General features: G+C 42.0%; 1 protein-coding gene across 2 annotated transcripts in view; it reads right to left on the reverse strand.

Annotated features, from left to right (window-relative positions):
* Positions 1–3,782: 3,782 nt before the first annotated feature.
* The window catches only part of UNC5B (unc-5 netrin receptor B), a 284,071-nt gene continuing 260,171 nt past the window's right edge, over positions 3,783–27,682 (reverse strand). For both annotated transcript variants that reach the window (XM_075348974.1, XM_075348973.1), the window contains 5 exons: positions 27,408–27,641; positions 21,040–21,189; positions 16,747–16,911; positions 7,539–7,717; positions 3,783–5,713 (listed from right to left, as the gene is read on the reverse strand). In XM_075348974.1, the coding sequence (XP_075205089.1) occupies positions 5,548–5,713; positions 7,539–7,717; positions 16,747–16,911; positions 21,040–21,189; positions 27,408–27,641 (894 nt within the window). In that variant the 3' untranslated portion in view covers positions 3,783–5,547. The remainder of the gene's footprint in view (positions 5,714–7,538; positions 7,718–16,746; positions 16,912–21,039; positions 21,190–27,407; positions 27,642–27,682) is intronic.

Genomic DNA, 27,682 nt, shown 5'->3' on the forward strand with positions numbered 1-27,682 from the left:
TTTTGCAATATTTTTTGGACATTTCTCTGCCCACTTAGTTTACAACTCCTCAGTGTTCTGCTTTTCTGCAAAGATCTCACTCTGCTCAGAATAAGCTGCAGCTGTCAGGCTGGGCGGGAAAAGATTACATACACTTGGACTCATGAGCTCTTTCGCTCTATATATATGGACTCCTAAAATGCTCATTTTAATATAAGGAGTCCATCATCTTTTAGCCTTGTCAGGTCTAAGATATCTCAGTCTCATCAGCTCTAAGTAATGAGATTGATGTATATACTAATGTATACAGTTTTAAATCTGATGATAGATGCACAATAATACTGTACAACCTCTTTAATTGGATCATTGTACCACTGGATGCTATGGAACGCCAGAACTCAGGCCCAAGCAAAGCAAAATAGACTGGATTTCAACTTTTTTTGGCGTTTATTCTGTATTGCTAGACTCACACGAGTATATAGTACTAGCTAAAACAGATTTTACACTAGGCGACTGAACTGTAAAAGAGTTGTTCAGCCACAGAAAATTTCTGGAAAAAAAAGAATATATATATATTCACTTTGATAGTGTTATTAATTCCATAGCGATTTACAGTTGCTTAATTTCCTGTTCACTCCAATCAGGCATGGAACACTGCAGCCAATCCTAGCTGCAGCAGTCATTCATTGCTTACCTGCTGCTAACAGCGATTGACTGAAACAGTCCCATGCCTGTTTAGACCAAGCAGTAAGAATAGGGACGGACAGAGGACCCAGCACTGAAATAGGATCAGTAATGTGAATATTACTTATTTTGCTGCATTCTGGTTTTTGCTTCATTTCCAGTGGCTGGATAAATTCTACAAACTTTGAGTAAACACATATAATATGAAAAATTGTTCTTTTTAAATCTTCATGATCTGGAAGGAGACTGGAAAATGCCGACTGACAAGTACTTATACCTTTCATCCTGCAATTTATAGTTGAGAAAGTCAGAAAACCTACACTTGTTTGAAACAAGGTGATAACTTTAAATCTAAAAAGAAGACAGTAGAAAGATAACCTATTGGGGCACCAATAATAGCTGCATATTTTAAATAACTCTGATGTCACAGATTTCTGTTATCTGAAATCTTCCACTTTTTGACAATCGTCAGTGGCATAGTGTGGGTCACGAGCACACGGGGCAGGGATTTTTTTTTTTTTTATTAACCTAGCTCTAAACCTAATTCAACCAATTTTAAAAAATAATAAGTTATACATTGCCATATTTGTACATATTTTTTTATTTATGTAATTGCTTTTATTATTCTAGCCTTATGATAACCCTAACACCATTTGTAACCCAAAACCTAACACTAAATCAAGTCCTAATCCTTTCCATAACACTAGAGTTAGAAAAAGTACATAGAAAACATGATTTGTTCCTACTTTGTTTTCTGTCTGTACTCACACAAAATTACAAGTGAAAGGGAAGTGGGGAGCTTTGGGAGAATGCAGCGCAGCATTTTTAATTTCTAAAGGCCGCTTTACACGCTGCAACATTGCTAAAGCAATGTTGTTGGGGTCACAGAATTCGTGACGCACATCCAGCCTCTTTAGCGATGTCGCTGCGTGTGAAACCTACGTGCGATCGAAAATCGTCGCAAACAGGTGCAAAATCGCTAATCGTTGACATGCTTCCCTATTCCCAATTATCGTTGCTGCTGCAGGTACGATGTTGTTAGTCGTTCCTGTGGCACCACACATCGCTATGTGTGACACCGCAGGAACGACGAAGATCTCCTTACCTGTGGCCACCGGCAATGAGGAAGGAAGGAGGTGGGCGGGATGTTACGTCTCGCTCATCTCCGCCCCTCCGCTTCGATTGGGTGTCCGCTTAGTGACGTTGCTGTGACGCCAAACGATCCGCCCCCTTAGAAAGGAGGCGGTTCGCCGGTCACAGCGACGTCGCTAGGCAGGTAAGTAGTGTGACGGGTCCGTGCGATTTTGTGCATCACGGCCAGCGATTTGCCCGTGACGCACAACTGCATAGAAGCGGGTGAGCACGCTAGCGATCTCGCTAGCAAGATTGCAGCGTGTAAAGCGGCCTTAAGGCCTTGTGCGCAAACTGCTTTTTTTTTTTTTGCTGCGTTTTTTCTTGTTTTTTGTGCAGCTTTGGGTGCAGTTTGTGGTCCTAAACTGCATGTATGACCTTCCCCAGCAAAGTTTATAAGACACTCAAAAAGTTGTGCGCACACTGCTTCTCTTTTGCATGCAGTTTTGGTTGCAGAAAAAAGAAGCAGCATGTCACTTCTTTTCTGTGTTTTGCGATTGACAATGTTAAGAAAACGCACGGGCAAAAACAAACCAAAACGTGGCACGAACGCACCGAAATGCCTTTTGGATGCGTTTTTTGGCCAGATGTGCGTTTTTCTGCCAGAAGTGCATTTTCCGCCAAAACTGCAGTGTGCGCACATACCCTAATACTGGTTTTGAAGCGCGAAACAGTTGAGATGAGTTTGTTATAAGTTCTGGGTTGCCAACCATCCAGAAATTCCAGGGCAGTCTGTAAAAATAGGGCACATTTTTGTCCTAGTTTATTATTTTGACTGTAGTTTTCATCAATTTATAGTGAATGCAGCTGATGTCTTCAAATCAGAATTAAGGGATGTAGACATGTATCACTTATAATGATTAGGGATGATTGAATACCTCAAATATTCGGCTTTGCGAATTTCCGACGAATAGGTCGCCGCTATGTGAATATTCGATGCGCAATGTAAGTATATGGAAAGCCCGAATAGTTCCGAATATTTGTTATTCGGGTTTACCATAGACTTACATTGCACATCGAATATTTGCGAATAGTCGAATAGCGGCGAAGCCGAATATATGAGGTATTCGATCATCCCTAATAATGATTTGATATGGTTTTCCAATGTGTCGGTGATTTTTTGAAAAGCTGTCCAGAAAAAAATAAAAAGTCAAGTTTGTAACTCTTTATAAGCTGCTACACTCCACATAAGCAGCAACGGGGATGACAAAGCTAACATCATCATACTGAGAGCGTTGTCAGCTCAGTCGGTACCTATGTATACTGTAGCAGCCAATGACAAACTAATATTTACTGCTGCGCTTTGCATAAGAACCTGTAGCGGTGATTCACATGGATTGCCCTCCATATAATTTCGCTCTCAGGACAACCACCCCTGTTGCCCCCAAATGCTATGCCACTTTTATCGGTCAACACTTTTATACAATCTATACTGACATCCCATCAGGTGCAATTAATTACAGATTAAAGTTATTTCTCTTTACATTATCCTTTTAACCACTAAAATGCATAGACCGTGACAGAGAATAAGGGATACTAGGAACACATCAGATGCTTCTTATAACACTAGTACAAGAACATTGGCTTCCCAAAGTCTCTTAGTTGCTGGCAATTATCCATATTGGTAATAAGGCATGACTCTGTAGAACTGGTTTATGACTAGACATTTGCAGTTTACAGTTTCACAAATCTTATGAAAATTAAATCTATTGATTCGGCATAATGGGGCCGATGATGCATATAGGCTCAGTGGTGACCAAAATTCAATGACTTGCCAATGTACTTCAAAATCCATCCAGTGATAAATGGTTTACCGCATACAGTATGGCTTTAGTGTAATGAGCAGTGGGGTAAAAAAGAAATAACATTTTTTAAGAGAATATGATATATTATGCTACTGGTTACCTCCATTTTACAACTGATGAACCATGTTTAGGACTAAGAAGTACAGGATGAAAAGAGAGTACAAGGTGAATGAGAAATCCAAATTGAAGTATAAAAATAACACTTTTAATCCAATTCTCTTTACATTTTGTAGTGGTACATAAATGAGCATTTGCTACTTGAAAAATAGATTTCAAATCCAATAATGACATAGGTATGTAAGTTAAAAAAAATGAAACCAAGGAGAAATACACAGAAGAAAATAAAGGGTATATTGAATTCCATAATTAAAAGAAAAAAAAAAAAGCTCGTTGTTGCTCCTAGGAATCTGTTTTATTAAAAGACTTGTCCAAGATTGAAAAAAAAAACAAACAAAACAAACCAGCATTGCTCTTGTCCATGGGGTGTGCTGTAAATTGCAGCTCATCATTAAGAAAGACAAAGGGACCGAGATAAAATAATGACGGTGTTCTTAAAAAACAAATAATTTTTTTCTCATTTTTGGACAAGCTTTTAATAATAAGTTTTCCCTAGGTTTAGAATAGGATGCACTCATGTACAAAGATTTTTTTTTCCTACTTCGTATTATGACAGGGTTGAAGATTTGCCATTAAACATGCACAGAAAGAAAAAAGAAGCGTACATTCACTTCCTGAGCTTGAGGGATGGACATAGATACTATTGCTGGCCATAAATGTTTCTATTATTAATGTAGCTAGATTTTTTAAATAGAAACAGATTCAGTGGTATATTATGGCCTGGAAATGTGCGAAGTTGTACATCCAATTCTATCAGTGCTCTACTCTTTAATAAAACGAGCAATTTATCAATCATTACTTTAGGAAACCAAACATAGATCGGAATACTTGGAAACTGATGGTCAGAAGGTTGGCCAATAAAGGCCACAACCTGGAACAGACTGATTTTCATAATTTAAAGGAAATTTAATATGACTGAAAAACAAAAGTAACATTTCTAAGTGGCAGCCTTGGGCCACGGCATCTGATATGCAACCACTGCTCTGTATCTGTTTTAAACACCATCAATTAAATAGGAACTGGATTCATTTTCTCTGGTGGCCTCATATTTTCCCTGAGCTGTATGGGGTTTCTAATCATGTACCTAAAATAATAGGTCAACAAAAAATAACAAGAAGTGGATGTAGAATATTTCCCAATGACATATTGAACAATATCATACTGAGAGTAGGCCCCATAGGTTGATACAAGCCATTGAAATATATTTTGTCTACAAGTTAGAAACTTCTACCAGAGCAAGATGGTGCGCCAGCCTCAGTCATACCCGCGGGTGCATACACTCAGAAATCTTACATATTAACATATAAAACAAAGACTCATCCAAAGATCTGGATAATAAATAAACTTGCGTTTCCTAAGAAACCTTTTTGCCTCGGTAGTAAGGCTGTTCCAAGCTTGGACAGGATAGAAGCAGTTTGATCAGATTGTACATAATCTTTCAAGAAATACATATCATGTTTAAAGATGGAGGAAATGAAAGAGCTTAAAACTACAAAGTCTTTAATGTGTAGAAAGGTAACATGAAAGATGTCTGCCAGCAGTTGTTATGGTAACGAAGATGCTTTCCTTGTGTCTGACGTTATGTGGAGTGGCATGTGAAGGTATTTTGTTAGACACTTGGATGGCTTGTAAACAGTATGTAAGGATTTATAAGGCTGGTTGTGATTAGACCATAAGAGTATTCAATCTCTCCGGACACTGCTGCTGAGTCTTCCATCATAAACAAGGAAAGAAAACGTCTCTTGTTTTTTGACCAAAGACCTCTCGGCTGTTAACCAGTAATAACATCGTCAACAAATTCACCGATGCAAGTCAATCACGTAAGAGGTCATCAGCAATCACCCTCTGTTGCCATGACAAGCATCATCTCACTCTTGCCCATTTCTTCCAAGGCACTGGCAAGAGTGTTGAGATCACCATCATCTAGGTGTAAGGCTTCCCATAAGTCCAGAATAACTCCTGTTGGACTGGCTTTGGTGGCAAAATAGTTTAGATACCTGGGGAGAAAAAAAAAAGCACATGACATGACCATTTATAAATGTTCCTAGTAGTGGTGTAAAGATAAAACATATCAAGGGCAATCCAGAACAGAACATGTGTGATGTTTCAGTCCACAAGCCAGACTATCATCTAACTCAAAGGATTGTAGGAATCAGAAAAGAAGTAGTTATAGACATCTGCATTTCTTCACTTTGCCACTATTGGTAAAACGACCTCCAGTGTTAAGGTCCAGTCACACTAAACAACTTACCAGCGATCCCAACAACGATAGGGATCGCTGGTAAGTTGCTAGGAGGTTGCTGGTGAGATGTCACACTGCGACGCTCCAGCGATCCCACCAGCAACCTGACCTGGCAGGGATCGCTGGAGCGTCGCTACACGAGTTGCTGGTGAGCTCACCAGCAACCAGTGACCAGCCCCCAGCACCGCGTGGAAGATGCTGCGCTTGGTAACTAAGGTAAATATCGGGTAACCAACCCGATATTTACCTTGGTTACCAGCGCACGCAGCTACACGTGCAGAGAGCAGGGAGCAGCGCACACTGAGCGCTGGCTCCCTGCTCTCCTAGTTACAGCACACATCGGGTTAATTACCCGATGTGTGCTGCAGCTAAATGTGCACAGAGCAGGGAGCAGCGCACACCGGGTGCAGCTGCACAGGGTACATATATAGGGTATAGAGTACAGGGTGCAGCTGCACAGAGCAGGGAGCAGCGCACACTGCTTAGCGCTGGCTCCCTGCTCTCCTAGCTACAGCACACATCGGGTTAATTAACCCGATGTGTCCTGCAGCTACATGTGCACAGAGCAGGAGCCGGCACTGACAGTGAGAGCGGCGGAGGCTGGTAACAAAGGTAAATATCGGGTAACCAAGGACAGGGCTTCTTGGTTACCCGATGTTTACTGTGGTTACCAGCCTCCGCAGAAGCCGGCTCCTGCTGCCTGCACATTTAGTTGTTGCTGTCTCGCTGTCACACACAGCGATGTGCGCTTCACAGCGGGACAGCAACAACTAAAAAATGGCCCAGGACATTCAGCAACAACCAACGACCTCACAGCAGGGGCCAGGTTGTTGCTGGATGTCACACACAGCAACATCGCTAGCAACGTCACAAAAGTTGTTCGTTAGCAGCGATGTTGCTAGCGATGTTGCTTAGTGTGACGGGGCCTTTAGCCAAAACAATGAGCATGTCCTGCCAGCTACTTCAAGTAGTGTTTAATTCCTTATCGTTCATCTATCTGTGGAATGCTCCTCTAGCTCCCAAATACCAGGAGTGTCATTATAAGCATTACAGCTACAGTAGTAGCATAAAGTTAGAAAACTAGTCTTCATTACATTTTGACAGAATGCAGTTTTATGAATAAAGCTTCACAAACTTTATCCCTCCATGCCTTTACCACATTTGGTATACCCCAATTTGCTATAGGATTCCTTCTTGTTTCACACATATTAGTCATCCAACAGGGCCGACAAGATGGTGTCCTCTTACTTCATGTGCAGAAGACGTCTTCTTACCCATATTGCCATGCTACTGCACATGCTTTGCTCCTTCACTGACAAGCAGGACAGCAAGCTATTTGCTATTTCTACTGGCTATGAGCAGAGTGACTAAACATACATGTCCACCGGTAGTCAGCTCATAAGATGAATGGTGGGTGTGCACATTACTTTACAATTTAAATACCATGCAGCAAGAAACTATGTTACTAAATGGAATCACACTTGGTATAAATGGTACACAAGGCTTATGTCTAATGATCGATACAATATATCTGTAATGGTTGGACAACCCTTTAAAACTTAAAAGAATTGGTGACTTACCGATCCATGCTGAGTTTTTGTGCCAAGAGTCTCCAGTCATTTCCCCTAGAGTTTGGAGCATCCAAACTGTTGCAGATTTTTTGTCTAATTGACATTGGGATTTTAAAGGCATATGGTCCAAGCTGGGTTGTTACGTTACTTCCAGGATGTGAAAAAAAGGGATCAAATGATTTGGCATTCTGTCAAAATACAAACATAGAACCAGCAATAAATATACAATCTTGTAAAACTTTTTAGTTGTTTATTACAATGCTCACATGTACATTATTATGAGGGCGATCTGAGCTAACGCCCGGTCCCGTAGCTTTGGAGGGGCCTATGGCCAGATTGATCTAATTATAATGTTTAATGTGGCAACACATACTCACCTCACTCACGTTCCTCTGGCGCAGGTCTGGGGCTCATACTGTATATAGGGGCTATGTTGAGCTTATAATGTTTATAGGGGGCAATATATAGGAGGCTATATGGGGACTCCTGCTGTATGTAGGAGACTATGTGAGGGGCCATGCTGTATATAGAAGGCTATAGAAGGCTATATGGGTGCACATGCTGTATATAAGGATATATAAGGCTATGAGGGGGCTCTTTCTGTATATAAGAGCCTATGTGGGGGCTCCTGCTGAATAGGAGGCTATGTGGAGGCTCACGCTGCATAGGAGGCTAAGTGGCTCATTCTATATATAGGGGATGCTGTATGTAGGTTCATACTTTTATAAGGGGGGTGTCAAAATACTTAATTATGCTTAATATTAAGTGATACAATTAATATTAGTATTAAAACTAAATAATTATAATTAATATGTTAATATTAATAAAGAGAAGAATTCATTTTAGCCTAAAGGGTGCTTTACACGCTGCAACATCGCTAGCGATTGCTAGCGATGTCGCGAGCGATAGCACCCGCCCCCCGTCGTTCATGCGACATTTGGTGATCGCTGCTGTAGCAAACAGTATCGCTACGGCAGCATCACACGCACATACCTTTTCAGCGACGTCGCTGTGACCGCCAAAAAATCCCTCCTTCAAGGGGGAGGTGCGTTCGGCGTCATAGCGACGTCACAGCGGCGTCACTAAGCGGCCGCCCAATAGCAGAGGAGGGGCGGAGATGAGCGGCCGAAACATGCCGCCCACCTCCTTCCTTCCTCATTGCCGGTGGACGTAGGTAAAGAGATGTTCGTCTTTCCTGCGGCGTCACACATAGCGATGTGTGATGCCACAGGAACGACGAACTACCAGCGGCATGCATCACCAACAATATTATGAAAAGGAGCGACGTGTCAACGATGAATGATTTTTGACGCTTTTGCGATCGTTGATCGTTGCTCCTTGGTGTCACACGGTGCAATGTCGCTAACGGCGCCAGATGTGCGTGACTAACAACGTGACCCCGACGATATATCGTTAGCGATGTCGCAGCGTGTAAAGCACCCTTTAGTTTTAGCCTCCACAACTTTCAGGTGGCCCTTGGAAAAATTAATTTATCAGCTCTGCTTTATTATGTATAGCGCTATGTTATGTATAGCACTGTATAAATATTTGCACGGCGTGCACCCCTCCCTAACCCCAATGTATCATCTCACATGTCACACAATCCAATTGATAGATCATATGCTAGATCAGGTAATTAACTACATGATTCAGGCAGAAGTGCATCCCTGCAGATATAAGATGAGAAACACTGCCGCTGTGTTTCTCATTTTATGTCTGCAGATGTGCACCTGGTGGATAATAATGTGACCTATAACATCAAGGGGATCATGTGACCTGCCACATGATACATTGGGGGTGGGGGGCCCAGGCCTTCTAAACTGCCCAGGACCTTGGCTACTCTTAATCTTCCAAAACCATATAGTCTTCACTACTTATTATAAAATCAATTTTATTAAATCAATCACAAACATACATAAATACTAAATTAAAAAATAGAGAGGAAGTAAAGAGACAATCTCCCTATCCTGTTTCATTCCTATACTACGGGGGTCGGCGTCCTAGGTCAATGACGCCCCCGTTCAACGACGACTAAGTCCCTATGTTGGGCCCTCCCTATAACAGATATAGTGCACCCCTTCTGGTAGATTGAATTATCAGAGTATTATCACCACGGTGGATAGGTAGTGCACAGTCCGGGGTGGTTTAATTATAGCTAGTAGTATAACATTAAATTTTTGGGGTGGGGCTTAGGGGTCATCTGTGATTTGTCAAATCTGTCAGTGTGCTCAGAAAGATAGTTGTAAAGCACAGTTTAAATAGATGTGCTGTTCAGGAAAGTATTCAGCACATAACCAGTGTGCTCAATTTGAGGACATATTTGAGACACACACATCCTAAACAGGAGTGCCCACAGTTACAAAAATGCATTTGGGCATTTTTGTAACTGTGGGCACTCCTGAATACTTTCCTGAACAGCACATCTATTTAAACTGTGCTTTACAACTATCTTTCTGAGCACACTGACAGATTTGACAAATCACAGACGACCTCTAAGCCCCACCCCAAAAATGTAATGCTATACTACTAGCTATAATTAAACCACCCCGGACTGTGCACTACCTATCCACCTTGGTGATAATACTCTGGGAATTCAATCTACCAGAAGGGGTGCACTATATCTGTTATAGGGAGGGCCCAACATAGGGACTTAGTCGTTGTTGAACGGGGGCGTCATTGACCTAGGATGCCGACCCCCGTAGTATAGGAAGGAAACAGGATAGGGAGATTGTCTCTTTACTTCCTCTCTATTTTTTAATTTAGTATTTATGTATGTTTGTGATTGATTTAATAAAATTGATTTTATAATAAGTAGTGAAGACTATATGGTTTTGAATCAATATCTACTTTATATGACTTATCTCAGTATCTAATTTATACTACTCTTAATCTTCCCTTCACCATGCAGCATATAGGATTATTTCCATCTTGAATATTTATGGTATATGCTATGGCTGTCTGATAGATGTGGGTCCCTGCTGCAACCCACATCCATCTCAAGGAGGAAGCATGTCAGATGTCAATGTCAGTGAAGAGAAGGCAGCACATGCGTGACTTTCTTAAATCAGTTGTATAGAAGACTGACACAGCCGAATGAGAATGTTCATGGTGGCACTGGAGAATGAGATCATCCTCTCCAACGTCACCATATACATGTCAATACCTTTTTTTCAAAGGGGCCTGTAATTACTACTGGGGAAAGAGGGCTATGTGATTTTTAAAGGTACCAGGCATTCTTGGGCACACCAGGATCGTTTCTGATCATTCTGGTGGTCAGCAGCATAGACAAGAGACTGAAGACAGATCTGTGCCAGCTAAAGTCAGAAATAAGCCTCCGAGCAAAATTAACCAAAATATTTGATACACTTCACAGGTGATAAAAACCTTTTTCAGTATGTGTTAATCACAAAAACAACCCTCCACCCCACCTCTAGGGTTACACAAACAAGTAAATGTGGTCTATTGTGAGATATGATAGTTCTATTCAGAATAAAAATGACTGAGTTCACTGATGCTCCGTCTTTAAGAATAGATTTTGAATGAAGTTTTCTACAAACCAAAATAATGGTAAGTATAAAGTTCCAATATTCAATAATAAGTTGTATTACAGTATTTATTCCAAAACGCCATTCCCTTAGACTGCAGTGTGCTCGGTTTAATGACAGGCACTCCACATTCACTACATAATTACTAGTCATTCCGAAACTTTACAACACTAATCTAAACCTGAATAATTAATGCTTTCTACAAATCACTATATTCAAAAAGACATTAAAAACTTATGGATCAAATTACCCTAAAGGAACACAGTTCATAGCTAAGCATATAATCCAAGTAAATAAGCACATAAATGAATAAAACAGAATAAAAATACCAAAACACGCATTTCTGGATGCAGCTTATTTATGGTTATTGCTATTGGCCTATACGCTTGCTGTATTTGTCGGAGAGTAAATAATGAACTCTTTCTCTATAAAAGAATATTTCTAATCCCAGTAACTCTGAATGTGAACCGCAGGTAAGCTCATAATGGTACTGCAATATTACCACAAAGAAATATATATATAAAAGCACTGTATGTTTGTCAAGAGCATTCACTTATTGAGTAGAAACAGTGTTCATGTGTAGAATGGTCTTATGTGCTCTTATTCACCATTTATACCTTATCAGACCTCGGTTATGTCTTTTGTCCGATGCCCCATTTAGCCCAAATCATACAGTAATTTAGGTTTATAGTGGAACCTCGCTTACTGTTCACTTATGGACTTGACGACAAACTTTCCTTCAGCTTTACCCAAACTGACCCTCTTATGAGTGGCACCCCTGCTCTATGCGGTCTGTATAAATGCCCAGGTTGTCTTATTGACCATGGTATCAATTAATTATTTCACGAAAACAATGTAATTATTGCAAGTTTTCCAATTAATTTTCACATAAACACCATGTGCTATGGCTCTTAAGAGTATGCAGACATCTATTGTAATTAGGCGTTTCTTGGTGATATAAAAATCTCTTAAATGGAACCGGACAGCATGAAACTGTAGACTGATTTGCAGGCACCATCTTATAGAACAGGGGGAGATGAGCAGATTAATATATAGTTTTGTGAGATATTCACTATAATCTGTGATTTCATGATTTAAAGCGGTATTCCCATCTCCAAGATGTTATCCCAATATGGAGGTAGGTATAATAATAATATGATTAATAATAATAATAATAATAATAATATTATTAGTAGTGCTGAGCGGACCCGGACTGTAAAAGTCCGGATCTGCACGGTTTCAGCGCTGTATCTGTGCCGCACCCGGGCGCAGGATTCCGGCTGCACGATCCGAATTCGGCAATTAATAAAAATAAACAAAATCAGAAATAAATAAGCATTTCATACTTCCCAAGACTGTGTGTCATGGCGGCACACTGCTTCCGGGTTGCTCTTTCACTTCCTGTACTGTCCATCACATACACACAGCTTTCCGTGTTTTCCCCGTCCTCAGGCCATCCTCTCATCTGTGATTGGTTCCTGGCTGACGCGCCCCCCCCCCCAGCCTGTGACAGCTTTGCCGTGCAGTCATCACTTATCGCGGCTCAGTACTACGCTGCACTCAGAGCGGGCAGTCATGCTCTATGGCTGCTCGCTCTGACATGTAGCAGAGCTGGATGTGTCTTTGCTGGATCTCGTGTGGATTACGCCGGAGCTGCAGGGTGTTGGGGTAATAAAGTGGTGAAGGAGGAGGCTGCGTTTGTACTTTATTCCAAATAAAGGATTTCTCTGTGTCTTGTTTATTTACTGTAATTGACAGGTTTGTGATGCGGGTATCTCACAGACGCCCGTGCGATCACAAACCTAGGGTTTAGTAGCAGCCGTGCGCTGTTATTAACACCTGCTATTACCTTGATTGCCACCGCACTAGGGCAATCAAGATGAGAAGATATCGCACCGTAATTGTCACATCTAATAGATGCGGCAATACTGGGCGGCTGCGGGCTGAAAATATACCAGCCCCCAGCCGGCGTTATCATGGCTGGGGATGAAAATTGGGGGGGACCGCACGTTGTTTTTTTTTTTTTAAATTATTTATTTAAATTAAAAAAAATGCATGCGGTTTATCTTAGGCAGCAGTCACACTTGCGAGGGACTCCCACAAGTCTGACATCGCAGCACAGCCGCACACACATCTGACAGGAGCGTGCATGTGTTTCTAGGTACATGCACGCTCATGTTCAGACAGTGGCAGGCTGTGACGGGTGATGCCATGTCAGACCCGCACGAGTCTGACATATTATCACCCGCACACTTCTGAGGGCTCTTGTACACTTGAGTACCGCTTCCGATGCGACAGCATCGGAAGTGATATGCAAATGACCCTCTTCTGCGGGTGTCAGCCGAGGATCATGCGACTGTGATGCGATCTTGCAATCGCATCATAGGAACGGAGAAGATAGAGGGAGCACTTTCTCCCCATCTCCTCCGCTGTCTGTCTCCGTGTGCACCGGTGCGATTCCCTCGCATGACACACGGCTCACGCTGGCAGTACAGCAGAGCCGAGTGTCATGCGAGTGTCCCTGCTAGAGGTCAGTGAGAGCGGACCTCTGCTGCGGGGTGCCAGCCGACACTGAGGAGGGGAGGGGCTGGAGCTCCGTAGAAGAGAATATCACAGCCCAGCCTGTCACAGCCTCTGCTCAGTCAGTGTTTACACTCAGAACTGGCAGCCATGCTTTACGGCTGCTAGCTGTGTGATATGTAGCAGAGCCGGATGTGTCTCCGTGGGACGTGTGGATTACGCCGGAGCTTGCAGGGTGTTGGGTAATAAAGTGGTGAACGAGGGCGCGTTTGTAATTTCTTCCAAATAAAGGATTTTTGCTCTGTATGTGTTTATTTACATTCATTTACAGGTTTGTGATGCGGGTACCTCACAGACGCCCGTGCGATCACAAGAATATTACCCTGACTGGCACCGCATCACGCCTCCGGGAAGAGCCGGTAATGTACCGGGAGTGCCACATCTAATAGATGCGGCAATACCGGGCGGCTGCGGGTTGAAATACCAGCCCCCAGCTTGAATTATCATGGCTGGGGATGAAAATTAGGGGGGACCGCACGTCGTTTTTTTTTTAATTATTTATTTAAATAAAAACAAAACAAAAAAAAAACGGAGTCACACTTGCGACGGATACACTGCTTTCCCTGCCCACCGGCCGTCCTGCCGCCTGTGATTGGTTGCAGTCAGCTGACTTGCTGCCACTCAGGGTGGAGGCGTGTCTAACTGCAACCAATGACACGCGCCGGTGGGTGGGCAAAACAATGAATATTGAATTGTCGGCTCCGGAAGAGAAAAACATGACCCGGAAGAAGTGTACCGCCATGTCAGTGAGTACACCTCGCGCGCTCCTACCCCCCATTCCCTCCACAAATGTTTTTAATCTCCGGATTTCGGTCTCCATTGACTTATATGGGCACCGGATTCCGGAGCGGATCGGACTTATTTTTAAGCCAGCCCCGGTTTTTTGGGCGTTTGATCAGCTCTAAATATTAGCCAAACCTCCACATAGAAATATAGTACAGTTCTTCTGATTCACTCTGTCACTTACTGTACCTCATGTTCAGGGCATTGCAGAACCTTAGGTTTCCATGGTTATGACACCTACTATATATTAGAATAGGATCTCGGAGATAGGAATACCCCTTTAAGCCTCTGTTCTTTCTGGAATTTTAACTCCAGTGGTTGGTCCTTTCACAGACAGCTGTCAGTCACTGATAGGACCGCTCACTGGACCTCTAATTTCAGAAAGAGCAAAGATTTAAATGATGAAAATCTCAGGGTATATTGAATATATTCTCACACAGATATATATCAGTGTTCTCAGCTCCTCCTGCTCTATAACATCTTGCCCGCAGATTACACTGCATTTTCATGGAGTCAGGTTGCTTTTAAAATTTTAAAGGAGATTTAATAAGTAAAATATGCCTGAATTGATAATAATTGTACCAAATAGTAGAGTATATGGTTTGCTAAGGGAAGTCCGTCACCCCCAAATTGTATTTTAAATGAGCTATAGAGTGTTGGAGGGGACGTAGCTGGCAGCATTCAGACATTGCTCAATCTGGGAAGTGAGCGTTGTCTATCAGAAGTGGGGGGAGGGACTCAATATGCAAATAAGGAGAGATAACAGTGCACCAAACTGTTGGCAACACAAGGGTACACCAAAGCCTCCTAATTTGCATATGAATTAATAATTAGCTTCTCAAGCACTGTACTAGTAACAGATACACAGTGCTAGTATAATTTTATAGGGGCCAAGCCCCCCACAACACTTCACAGTCCATTTAAAAGGTGTTTTTTTTTTGGGGGGGGGGGGGGGACTCCTTTTAAATCGTAAAAACACCCGAAAGAGAATCCTGTGAGCACCGTTCTTGGTAATGACCATAAAAGTTAAATGAAAAGGTCCATATCTCTGGTACCATATGCCAGGTTTAAAAAAACAAAAAAAAATAAAAAAATAACAATACGCAGGGGAGCAGTCAGAATAAAATAAGAGCAAACAGTGGTCATTTTTGACCTCAAGACAGGTCCTTTTTAAACACTTATTGCAGCCTACTTGATAAGATTGGAAAAATGTCTAGAAAATGGAGCATGACAGAGAAGATTAATAAAATGCACAAAATGTTTATCAACATGGAGCATTTTTTTGAGCTGGTATAAGGTATGCAGAACAAGCAGTGGCATTAGAAAGAAGACTAAAGGCCGCTTTACACGCTGCAATATTGTTACCGATATCGCTAGCGTGCGTACCCGCCCCCATCGGTTGTGCAACACGGGCAAATCACTGCCCGTGGCGCACAACATTGCTCAGACCCGTCACACTACTTACCTGCCTAACGACGTCGTTGTGACCGGCGAACCGCCTCCTTTCTAAGGGGACAGTTCGTTCGGCGTCACAGCGACGTCACTAAGCGGGCGCCCAATAGAAGCGGAGGGGCGCCCGCCCACCTCCTTTCTTCCGCATTGCCGGCAGCCGCAGGTAAGGTGAGGTTCCTCATTCCTGCGGTGTCACACATAGCGATGTGTGCTGCCGCAAGAACGACGAACTACATCGTACACGCAGCAGCAACGATAATTGGGAATAGGGGGGCATGTCACCAATTAGCGATTTTGCAAGGATGCAAAATCGCTCATAGGTGTCACATGCAACGACATCGCTAAAGCGACCGGATATGATTCACGAATTCCGTGACCCCAACGAGATCGCTTGAGCGATGTCGTAGCGTGTAAAGAGACCTTTTGTCTATTGTGTAGCCAGATACACCATATTTGCACCAAATTTATCACATAATATGTTCTTCGAACATAAGTTTGGAGCACTTTCAGCCTGTTTGTATCACTTTTATACTGTCTAAATTTAGATAATTAGGACATAATTTAGTAACCCTCCCTATTGTGCCTGTAGAGTTATAGCAAGGCCTTCTTTTCCAAATCAATCATTTCACTGATCCAGCTTTATCCAAATACTTCTACCATAGAGAGGTGCTTGTTGACACCCACACCAGGGGATCATGACCAACCCCTCTGCCCAGTTACACCCCAGACTTATCTATTCTAACCTCCTAGTCCACTTATAGTTTGGTATCTTATACATGGTGACATCTCAAGTGGATTCTTGTACTCAGGAAAATAATCTAAGAAATCATTATCAGACAGCAGTGACATTTTCTCACCTCTTCCAGGTTAGTATGCAACTGGAATATTTGTCCTTCTCCTTCCACCTGCCTGACACAAATTTTGCATGTCAGCTCTGTAGAAGCCAAACTGTACCTTTCCAGAGTGAACGTACAATGCAACGACCGCTGACTTCCACTCCAAATATGATAAAAAGGTATCTCCTAAAATAAGAAAATCTATTAGATCTATATGGTAGATTCCTGCCAGGTGAATATTGCAAGCAGATGTACAGTAGTCAACATTTTTTTATATAGACATAAATGCATTTTTTCTAACGTCTGGTCAATGTGTGCCATATCACCAGCCCTGTGAGCGCATCTTTAATCAAACCAGTGATATAAGAGCTAATACAGCTCATACATCACTCACTTGATTTATGATGAGCTCACAGGTCTGGTGACATGACAGGAACATTCGCTCCTGTGATAAAACAAACAGGCAGGGGAATGTGCTACCCCACACAAACAAGCAACTGAGTATCCTTGCTGTGTTATCAGTATACTCACTTACACTTCCTCCTTAGGTCAAAACCTGTGTATGTGTGACCATCAGCTGCAGCATCACTATATGGTCACTAAAGAATGTATGTCTGGAACACCAATGGTGTGAACAGGGTGCAAGACTCAAAAATATACAATTAAAAAATAGGATAAAGAGTTGCACACTAGTCACAATGTATAGGGGAATAATGAAAAGCATAACTGCTATAGGAATACTAGACTGAAAAATACAATGGACTATCTGAAATAAGTGAAAAACATGAAAATGGTGTCTGCATAACTGCTATGAAAAATAGGAATGAGAGATATTTAGCCATTGTATTGATCAATGCAAAGGAGCCCCAAAACCAAACGCCAAGGTAATCTCTATTTTTGGGGTCTCTAATCTATGTGTAACCTCACCTGCAGTTAAAAACTTGCTCTGTATGGGAAGCAAGGGACCAAGCTATATATGTGTGAAATAAGACACATGGCTATGGGTGGGGCAGGGTTCTCAGACAAAAAGTGCATACTAACTAAAGAATGTATGTCTGGAACATCAATTACCAATAACCTATTGCTTAGTTGTATATATTTGAGTCTTGCACCCTGTTCACACCATTGGTGTTCCAGACATACATTCTTTAGTTAGTATGCACTTTTTGTCTGAGAACCCTGCCCCACCCATAGCCATGTCTCTTATTTCACACATATATAGCTTGGTCCCTTGCTTCCCATACAAAGCAAGTTTTTAACTGCAGGTGAGGTTACACATAGGTTAGGGACCCCAAAAATAGATATTACCTTGGCGTTTGGTTTTGGGGCTCCTTTGCATTGATCAATACAATGGCTAAATATCTCTCATTCCTATTTTTCATAGCAGTTATGCAGATACCATTTTCATGTTTTTCACTTATTTCAGATAGTCCATTGTATTTTTCAGTCTAGTATTCCCATAGCAGTTTTGCTTATCATTATTCCCCTATACATTGTGACTGGTGTGCAACTCTTTATCCTATTGTTCACTATATGTCAGACATTACACAAGGGCACATTTATAAGATTATCTCAGCACAGGAACATTATTTTCAACACATCCAACTGTGAAACCTATTAACATTTCAAGATCTATTAATTGGATCAGTTATGGAAATGAAAGGGTTAACACCGCATTGCCATCCAGGAACAAAACTTCAATGGTTCATTGAAGATCAAAAGTGATTTTTATTCTACGTTTCAGAACAGGAAAATAAAAACTGAGGACATTTAAAAAAATAAATAAAATAAATAAATATTAAAAAACACAAAAGTTCAAATCACCCCCTTTTTGCCCCATTAAAAATAAAACAATAAAAAAATGAATGCACATATTTGGTCACTAAAGATGAAGGCTGCACATCAACAATTTAATAATAGTATAATGTTACAAGCATGATGATAAATGCAATGGAAAATGCAATGTGCTAAATGAAAGGTGAAGACATGAATAATGAATTGCATACCTGCCAAGACTATTAGGAAAAAAAGAGATATTTAGCAATCGCATTGATCAATGTAACCGAGCCCCAAAACCTCGTCAAGGTATATCTCTATATTGGGGTCCCTAGCTCTGTGACCCTAACTGTGTGTCATCTCATTGCAATTAAAAACTCCTGTGACTGGAGAGGGGTAACCAAGGACTGTCTTATATAGGAGATGGAAAAAACATGGCCGAAAGGGGCGGAGCTGTGTTCACATTCAGAAAAAAACTTCATAGTATTAAAAAGGTAACTGAAGTCAGCACCAATATAAAGAAAATAAAACAATAAAAAAATGAATGCACATATTTGGTGTCGTTGTATTTGTAAAAGTCTCTATTAAAATATAAAATAAATTATTCCAATTGGTTAACAGTGTAATGAGGAAAAAAAATCAAATTGCCAGAATTATGTTTGTTCAGCAGCCGCAACGTTACAATAAAATGCAATAAGAGGTGATCACAACATCGTATTTACCAAAAATGGTATCAGTCAAAACGTAAGCTCAGCACACAAAAAAAAGGCCTCACACAGTCACATGTCCCAAAAACTAAAAACATTACAGAGGCGGAAAGTGGCGACACAAGCACAAATTTTTTTCCTGACAAATTTTTACTATTTTTTTTCTCCACTTAAATAAAAAAAACAAAGAAAACATACGTTTGGTATCTGTGTACTCGTACTGATCTAAAGAATAATAATGTCCAGTGAGTTTTACCATATAGTGAAAAAGCTACCGTATTTTTCGCTTTATAAGACGCACTTTTCCTCCCCAAATTTTGGGAGGAAAATGGGGGGTGCGTCTTATAAAGCGGTAGCGGGGGGGGGGGGGGGTCCTGTCTGAGGCGATCGGGCGGGTGCCTGTGGCTGCATGCAAGCGCCCGGGTACCTGTACTTGCATGCAGCGGCAGCCGGGTACCCGTGGCTGTGTACGGGCGGCAGCGGGTGCTGTGTGGGGTCGGCAGCCAGGTACCTGTGCTTGCATGCGGTGGCAGACGGGTACCCATGGCTGTGTGCGGGCGGCAGCCGGGTGCTGTGTGCGAGCGGCAGTCGGGTGCCCGTGCAGGTACTCGGCTGCCGCCCTCACACAGTCACCCATCTGCCGCCCGCACACAGCCATGGGTACCCGGCTGCCACCGCACGCAAGCACAGGTACCCGGCGGCTTGTACGCGGGGTGGGCGGGCAGCCTGCTGGCTGCCACTCTGTGCATGCGGGGCGGGCGGCTGTGCAGCTTACCAGTTGTCCGCGGTCCCACTTTCAAATGATGGCGCCGGTGGAGCTCTTGGATGAGAGCTCCATCTGCGCACGCGCTGCTCCGGGAGTCAGCGCGTGCGCAGATGGAGCCCTTGGATGAGAGCTCCATCTGCGCATGCGTCGCTCCGGGCGCCATTACTTGAATCGGGACCGCGGACACACTCCACCACTGAGCCGTCGCCGCCGCTCCCACTACTGAGCCGCCGCTGCCACCACTGAACCGGGACCGCGGACACACGCCACCACTGAGCAGTCCCTGCCGCTGCCACCACTGAGCAGTTGCCGCCGCTCCCACCACTGAGCCGCCGCCGCCGCTGCCACCACTGAACCGGGACCGCGGACACACGCCACCACTGAGCAGTCCCTGCCGCTGCCACCACTGAGCAGTCCCTGCCGCTGCCACCACTGAGCAGTTGCCGCCGCCGCTGCCACCACTGAACCGGGACCGCGGACACTCACTGCACCGGCCTGCTGCACGGCTCACACGCCACGGCTGCTGCCGCCACCACGGACCCCACGGATCCTGCCACCGCGGACGCCACCGCGCCTGCAACCACGGCACCTGCAACCACGGACCCCGCTGCCACTGACCTGCCGCGCCTGCCAGCACAACCTGTGCCTCCTGTGACCCCGCTTCACCACCACTGCTGCCCCCCTCCGGTAAGAGAACACCGGAGTATAAGACGGACCCCATTTTTCTTTTTTTTACCTTTTTTATGTCTAAGTTTGGGGTGCGTCTTATATTCCGGTGCGTCTTATAAAGCGAAAAATACGGTAACTAAAAAAAAAAAAAAGTGGAATGAAGTGTTTTCCGATTTCATTGAACTTGGAATTCTGTAATTGAAAGGTACTGTACAGCTCGTCCTGCCAAAAAATAAGCCCTGATATGGCTATGTGGGCGAAAAAATAAAAAAGTTAGAGCTCTTGGAGAAAACGGAGGAAAAAATGATAACGGAAAATCACAAAGTCATGAAGAGGTTAAGGGCTGCCATGTGTTAACAGATTTGAACCACTATGCATACCTATACATCCACATACCTGAAATTTTGCTAGTAATTTGCTTCTCCACAGTGAGTGAGGAATATCATGAATAGATAAACGCAGGTTGTGATAACTGTCTTTGAACATCAGTGGCTTTGGTTCCTCTACTAGATATCCTCCTAAGGTCTTCTCCAGCTCTAAAACCTCCTAGACATCGAGAAGGAAAAGATTCAATGCCACACTAAATTCAACACAATGTACAATACACCATGAATATTAATGGTGACAGTAGAAGAATAGTAAGATGTCCAATCTGGTCTGTGCTATTTTATCTTAGATTTTAGTAATAATTGTTTATGAATTTTTCGGTTTATAGAAAGTCAACAGATACAGGAAATATGGATAATTCACCATCCATACTTTGGGCAAATGTCTACTTCATTTGTCCTTGTTTCACGGTTGAAAACAAAACAAGCATAATACAAAGTCCTTTACTGATAATTCCCTGTGGTCCCAAAGGTATCTGCTGTTATTTCTAAGCTACTTAAAAAGGTTGTCCAGGGTTTTTCAGTTGGAAAAAGCCACAAAATAATGAGTCCAACAAATTTTCCAACGTAAATAAAATCTACAAGTCCTAAAGTGAATAGGATCCTTAAAGGGAATCTGTCAGAATTAGTGATGAGCCAAGTTCCCCATTGTCTTCCATTATACCCGATACATGGGTAGAGCCCGTCTGAGTGTCTGACTGCTCATTATGAGTACCGAGCACCTGAGCATGGGAGTGCTCGCTCATCACTAGTCAGGATCTAATCTGAGAGCAGCATAATGTAGGGGCAGAGACCCTGATACTAGTGATGTGTCACATACTGGATTGTTTACTGTAGTTTTGATAAAATCACTGATTTATCAGCAGGCATTTATCACTACAGAACTAGTAATCCTTCATATAAATGAGCACAGCTTTCTGCCTGTTCACAGTGTACATAGAAAGCTGCTAATCAGTGCTGGGCGTGGAGTTATACAGGGCTCAGCATTCAGAGTTCCTGTAGATCTACAGCAGAGAAAACAGTGATTTTATCAAAACTATAGTAAATATCCTAATAAGATGCACATTGCTGGAATCAGGGATTCTGCCTCTACATCATGCTTCTCTCATATTGGGTAGCAAAAATCTTGTGAAAATTCCCTTTAAATGATGACTGCCTTTTTGGATTGGTGATGAATGGATGAACATTGAAGGTCTGACCTTCAACAATCAGCAGAAATAAGGAGCCGCTCTACATGTATTTGTGGCTGTGCCTCATACAGAAGTGCAACCAATTCAAGTAAAGCAATACCAGGAATAAAAGATAAAAAAAGTAACCATGTATGGGGTTGGCACTCCTCATTAATTACAAGAGACTATTTTATTAAAATGCGCATGATTTAAAAATCATAGCAGGGTACTGATGAATTTATCATGGCATTTTCATTGGGGTTCAGGCTTAAAGGGAATCTGTCAGGTGCAATATGCACCCAGTTCTGGGTCCATATTGCTAATCGCTGTCTAACTGTCCCTGCATCTAGTAGCATAGATAAAGAGATCTTTAGAAAACATATTTGTAAAGATCACTTATGATATGCTAATGAGGTCCGGGACTAGTCCCAAGGGCATTAGCTCCTGAGCTCATTCCGCCCTCTTAGCATGCTAACATGCTATTCAATGCCCATCGCCCAGTGTCATCATCAGCAGTGACGTGCTTACCTGTGTCCATTGCACTGCCTCAGACGCCGAGCGTAGGGTCAGTTCTCATGGATCAGAATGCCCTGCACTTCTGGTCATGTGCACTATGAAGTTGGGTGTACACCTCTAGGCTTCAGAGAGGTCTACTGCACATGACCAGAAGTGCGGGGCATTCTGATCCATGAGAACTGACCCTTGCTCGGCGTCTGAGGCAGTGCAATGGACACAGGTACGCACGTAACTGCTGATGATGATACTGGGCAATGGGCATTGAATAGCATGTGCTAATATGCTAAGAGGGTGGAATGAGTGCAGGAACTAATGCCCTTGGGACTAGTCCCTGTGCTCATTAGCATACTATAAAGGATCTTTAGAAATACTTTTTCTAAAGATCTCTTTATCTATGCTAGTGTATACAGGGACTGTTAGGCAGGGATTAGCAATATACACCCAGAACTGCTCGTGGTTCTGGGTACACATTGCATCTGACAGGTTCCCTTTAAAACCCTTCCTCAGGTTGCCATTCAGCCAAACAGGTAACTTCTCATGTGGAGTGCATCTGCAGGCTGTGAAACTACTTATTAAGCTGACTACAGACACAATTATTTTGATACATGCAAAGAGAAATATTCCACTTAGACTTTGTATTTTTATTAATTGAAACATGAAGGGATTGTCCGACTTGAAGACCACCTTTTTATTTGCTGCCCTCTGATATTACAACGTGAGAGCGGAGCATGAAATATTAGTTCTAAAGAAATAATCAAGGTAAATACAAAGCTCCACTTCACATCAAAATACATGACATAATCGGAATAATTAAATAGCATTTCCTTAAGAAATATTAATAAGTTTGAAAAAAAACAGTTTATTCCCTTAAAACAAGAACTGCGGAATATTATTAATCATGCTCTTAATTAGAAACCCTTAGAAGTAGCGCGCTCTGCAGAGATGTCCTAGAATAAGTAAAGAACAGACAACGCCAGACGACTTTTACTTATTTATTCAAGTAATCTCTTCGTTAGTTTGTTTGCTTAAATTATCTATTGAGATAATTAGGTCATTAGGAAGAAATTCACTTGCTTGTATGCAAAACTTGAGAAGTAGTAAAAGTAATTACTTTTTTGCCCTTTAAACAGTAAGGAAGGCAGCGGAGAACATTAATTACCGAGAAGCTACAAGGTTAGACATCTATATGTTGCCTTAATACCAGTCATTTGAATTTTTAAAATGGTAAAATAAGGAAGGTTTTAATTACTGTGCTCTTTTTACTACTGAAAATAGTATTTGAGCTTAGCATTTATAAAAGGTCTGCTAATTATCCTCCCAGTATTAGCCCATTCCGGGGACTGATTTATACAGTTAATAACCCATTTTTGAGGTTACCTGAGTTTAGTCCAAAGGCTATGAAAACATAAACGCTTTACATTATTAACCAGGGCTGACTTCAGCTAATGTCACCTATTAATTTTCTTACTCATTCCCCATTAAGCCATTAAACATTTGTACTTTCCGCAGAAATGAAAAGTTACATTTTGATTGATCTTTAATGTTGTTCGTCACCTTGTTCTTCAAGTTAAAGGTTTATTCTCATTTCATAGACGGATATTGTCAGATAGTGCTTGCCAAAACAAGCACTTTTGCAATTTACTGCTTATTAATATTTGTAGCTGTTCTTGAGATATTAACATTTTGATTTTCTTTCCGGCTCCGTTGCCTCGGGAGACCGACCATCGCTGCTGCCTAGCTTGGAAGCACTGATCATGTTCTGCTGTCTAGCAGTGATGGTCGGTCTCCAAGGCAACAAGCTGTAAAAATGATAAATAAAAAGAAAAGTGTTAATATCTCAAGAACGGCTGAACATTTTCAAAAACAGTACATTGCAAAATTGCTTGTATTCACAAGAACTGACAATATCCATTTAAGAAATAAGTCAATGCGAGAGAACTTCTTTTTGGAAATAAACTGATGCAGCAGCAGCTCATTGTTGGAGGCCGTCTTCTGCATCCCTTGGCAATTGGCTGGATCTGGTTATTTAGCCTGCAGCTCCCACTAAAGGTGATATAGTGTATTACACGCTGGTTGTCTAAGCATGTAATGTATGGCTTGTGAGGTGAGCTGGAACTGCACTTATGCAGCTCTTGGTTCAGGCTCATAGGCCGTATGGACAGAAGATGTATTTACGAGACAATTCCTTTAAATAAACTGTGCAGCTATGAATTCAATTACCCGGATGCTGAATCAATACGGCTCTTGACTACACAAAGGATTTTAGGGGATTTCGCTAACCAGGAGTTACCGGCAAAGGGCTTCTCTCGCTGTGGTAGGCACAGCAGGTCTGTGAACTACACAGGCTGCCCATTGATTTCTTTGGGACTGATGTAATTCTTCATGTTCCATGTGGTGAAATAAACACATTCTGTCGGGTCTCCACACGTTACAGCTGAGGTCTAAGCAGTCTAAGAACATGATCATTTTTGTGGCAAGGGACGTTTAAAAAGAGTAACAAAGCAGATAAACTCTTTAAAGGGTTCAGCTGTTTTAACAATATTTAGATAAATATGCCGGGGCATGATTTTGTGGCGCTTGCTAATATGTAACATATCAATATTACAGAGTCTCCTCCTATGTTGCCGCCTTCTGGACAGACTGCACAGCTCTCTGCCCACACAATATCTGCTGGTGTAGAAGCATGTGACCACACCTGTTCACCAGCCTCGTCCAATTGTAAAACAGCTTTCAGATGTGAAGAGTTTTCTCACTGGAGGAGGCTGGTGGTCAGGTCTGGTCACATGCCTCCATCAGCAGCCACCGTGTGGGATGGAGAACTGCGTAGTCTGTGACGAAGGAGGAGAACCTGTATAATATATACCTTAGGAAGTCTCACAAAATCATGTCCCAAACACATTCACTACACTAAAGGGAAGGTAGCAAAGCCTATGAAATGGAATCTGCTTCTCTAGAGCTACACTAACGAGCATAAAGAAAACAATGTTTTGAACTTTTGACTTTCATTCTCCATATCTCACCATCCACTACAGGTCTGAACCTGAGACTACCATCATTTTCTAGACAATCATCTTGGCTTTCTCATACATAATTTGATGTGCAACTATTTAGCACATGACAAGAATCTGCATAACGTCACTGCACAGTTACTGTTTTGCCCCTAAAATCCTAAATTTTAATTTTTATTATTTTGTTAGTAATTTTTAAATCCATCTTTGGCTTTCAACACTTCCTGAATCTCTCTGGGCATGCTCTTAATCAGAATCAAGCATGTGGAGATCGAAGTGTGATCCCAGGTCACTTCTACACGTTCCCAATGTTAGTGCCTACTGGTCGATTCATTTGGGTATGTATACAGCTTTTTCTTCACCTCAACCTACAAGTGTTTGAATGGGTTGAGGTCTGGAGACTGGGGAGGGCAATCTAGCACTTCTACTTCATTGTCACTGAGCCATATCTTTGCCAATCTTGACATATGCTTCAGGTGGTTGTCCTGCTGGAATACTATTTTGTCCTTTTCATACCCATAGTATATGAAGTAACTCATGTTGTAGGATACTCATATACAGCTCAGTATTGAGACCACCATCGACCCTGGTCAAGTAGCCATCGTCTTTGGCTGTGAAATAACCCCATATCATCAGGCTTCCTCCACCAAACTTGACAGTTCCTTTAATTTCTTGATCTGTTAAGACACTTTTTCTCTTGTTTCTTCCAGATCCATTTGCACCCATCAGAGTCTATTGACTTTTATCTCATCGCTCCAAATCACCCGTTTACAATCTTCTACTGTTCATGTTTTGTACTTCTTTGCAAACTCGAGCTGATGCTTTTTAGAATCATATTAAAGTTAAGGCTTCTTCACCTTTTCTCGGGCCACCATTCCAGACTTGTGTAAAGTGCGTTGCATTGTGCTTGCATGGATGTCTTTGGTCTCACTATTATGAAGCATACGAGACACCTCCACTGTCAGAGCTGATAGACCTCGTGATGACTCAACTTGTTGATGCCAAGATTCTACCTGGACGTCCACCTCTTGTCTTTGAAAGGATAGACGGACTTCATTTCATATTCTTCCAACTGTCAGGGCGCTCACACGATGCAGTTTGTCAATTTTCTTGACCAAGAGACTATTGATGATGCTTTTTCTCTTTTCTTGGGAAATCTTCTTCATGGCTGCTCCTCAATTTGAACCAGTGACATTTCGCTTGGGAATCAAACACACTCAGCTATTAGGGAATGTGAGAATATGTGGTGATTTGCAGTATACAGGAGGAAAAAGATTTTTCCAGCACCAAGAGCAAAACGGTAATAATGCAGTGAAATGACAAGAATCAGCATAATTAATTTTATGCTAAATAGTTACAAGTCAAATTTATGTATGAGATAGCCTAGATGATTGTCAATAATATGCAGGTCATCTCACATTCAAAGATGTAGTGGAAGGTGAGATATGGACCCTGAAAATGAAAAAAATAAAAACATTGTTACCCTTTTGCTTGCCAGTATACGTGATTCATGAGAAAGTAACCACACTTAGCAAATTTTAAAGAACTGAGTTCAGAAAAAAAACTGAATGTGTAAATAATAGGTATTTAGAATCAGGCAGCTAAATGTCTACCTGCATTTAAAAGAAATATTCATAGTCAAATGTGTTAAAGAATGAAATTTGGGGCAAAGCAGTAAAAGTTACCTTTAATGCATCTGGCGTGTCTTCTAAGCAGTAGACCTTGAGATTGTATTCAAGAGATGTGGAGAGAATCGGTGCAAATATTGCCAGCTGGAGCCTTTTTATGGCAGATCTGGAATATGATTCTCCTACAAAAGCGTAGGTCCCCAACTGGTCTAGTAAAATGTGACAAGACTGGTTTTCAAGCTGACAGTAACATGGAGTGTTGAGCGTCTCTTCATTTAATGTCACGACCTCCTGAAAAGAACATTCATATGTTACTTATGTGTACAGCATTA

This window comes from Anomaloglossus baeobatrachus, chromosome 5 (assembly GCF_048569485.1).
Source record: "Anomaloglossus baeobatrachus isolate aAnoBae1 chromosome 5, aAnoBae1.hap1, whole genome shotgun sequence".
Lineage (NCBI taxonomy): Eukaryota > Metazoa > Chordata > Amphibia > Anura > Aromobatidae > Anomaloglossus > Anomaloglossus baeobatrachus.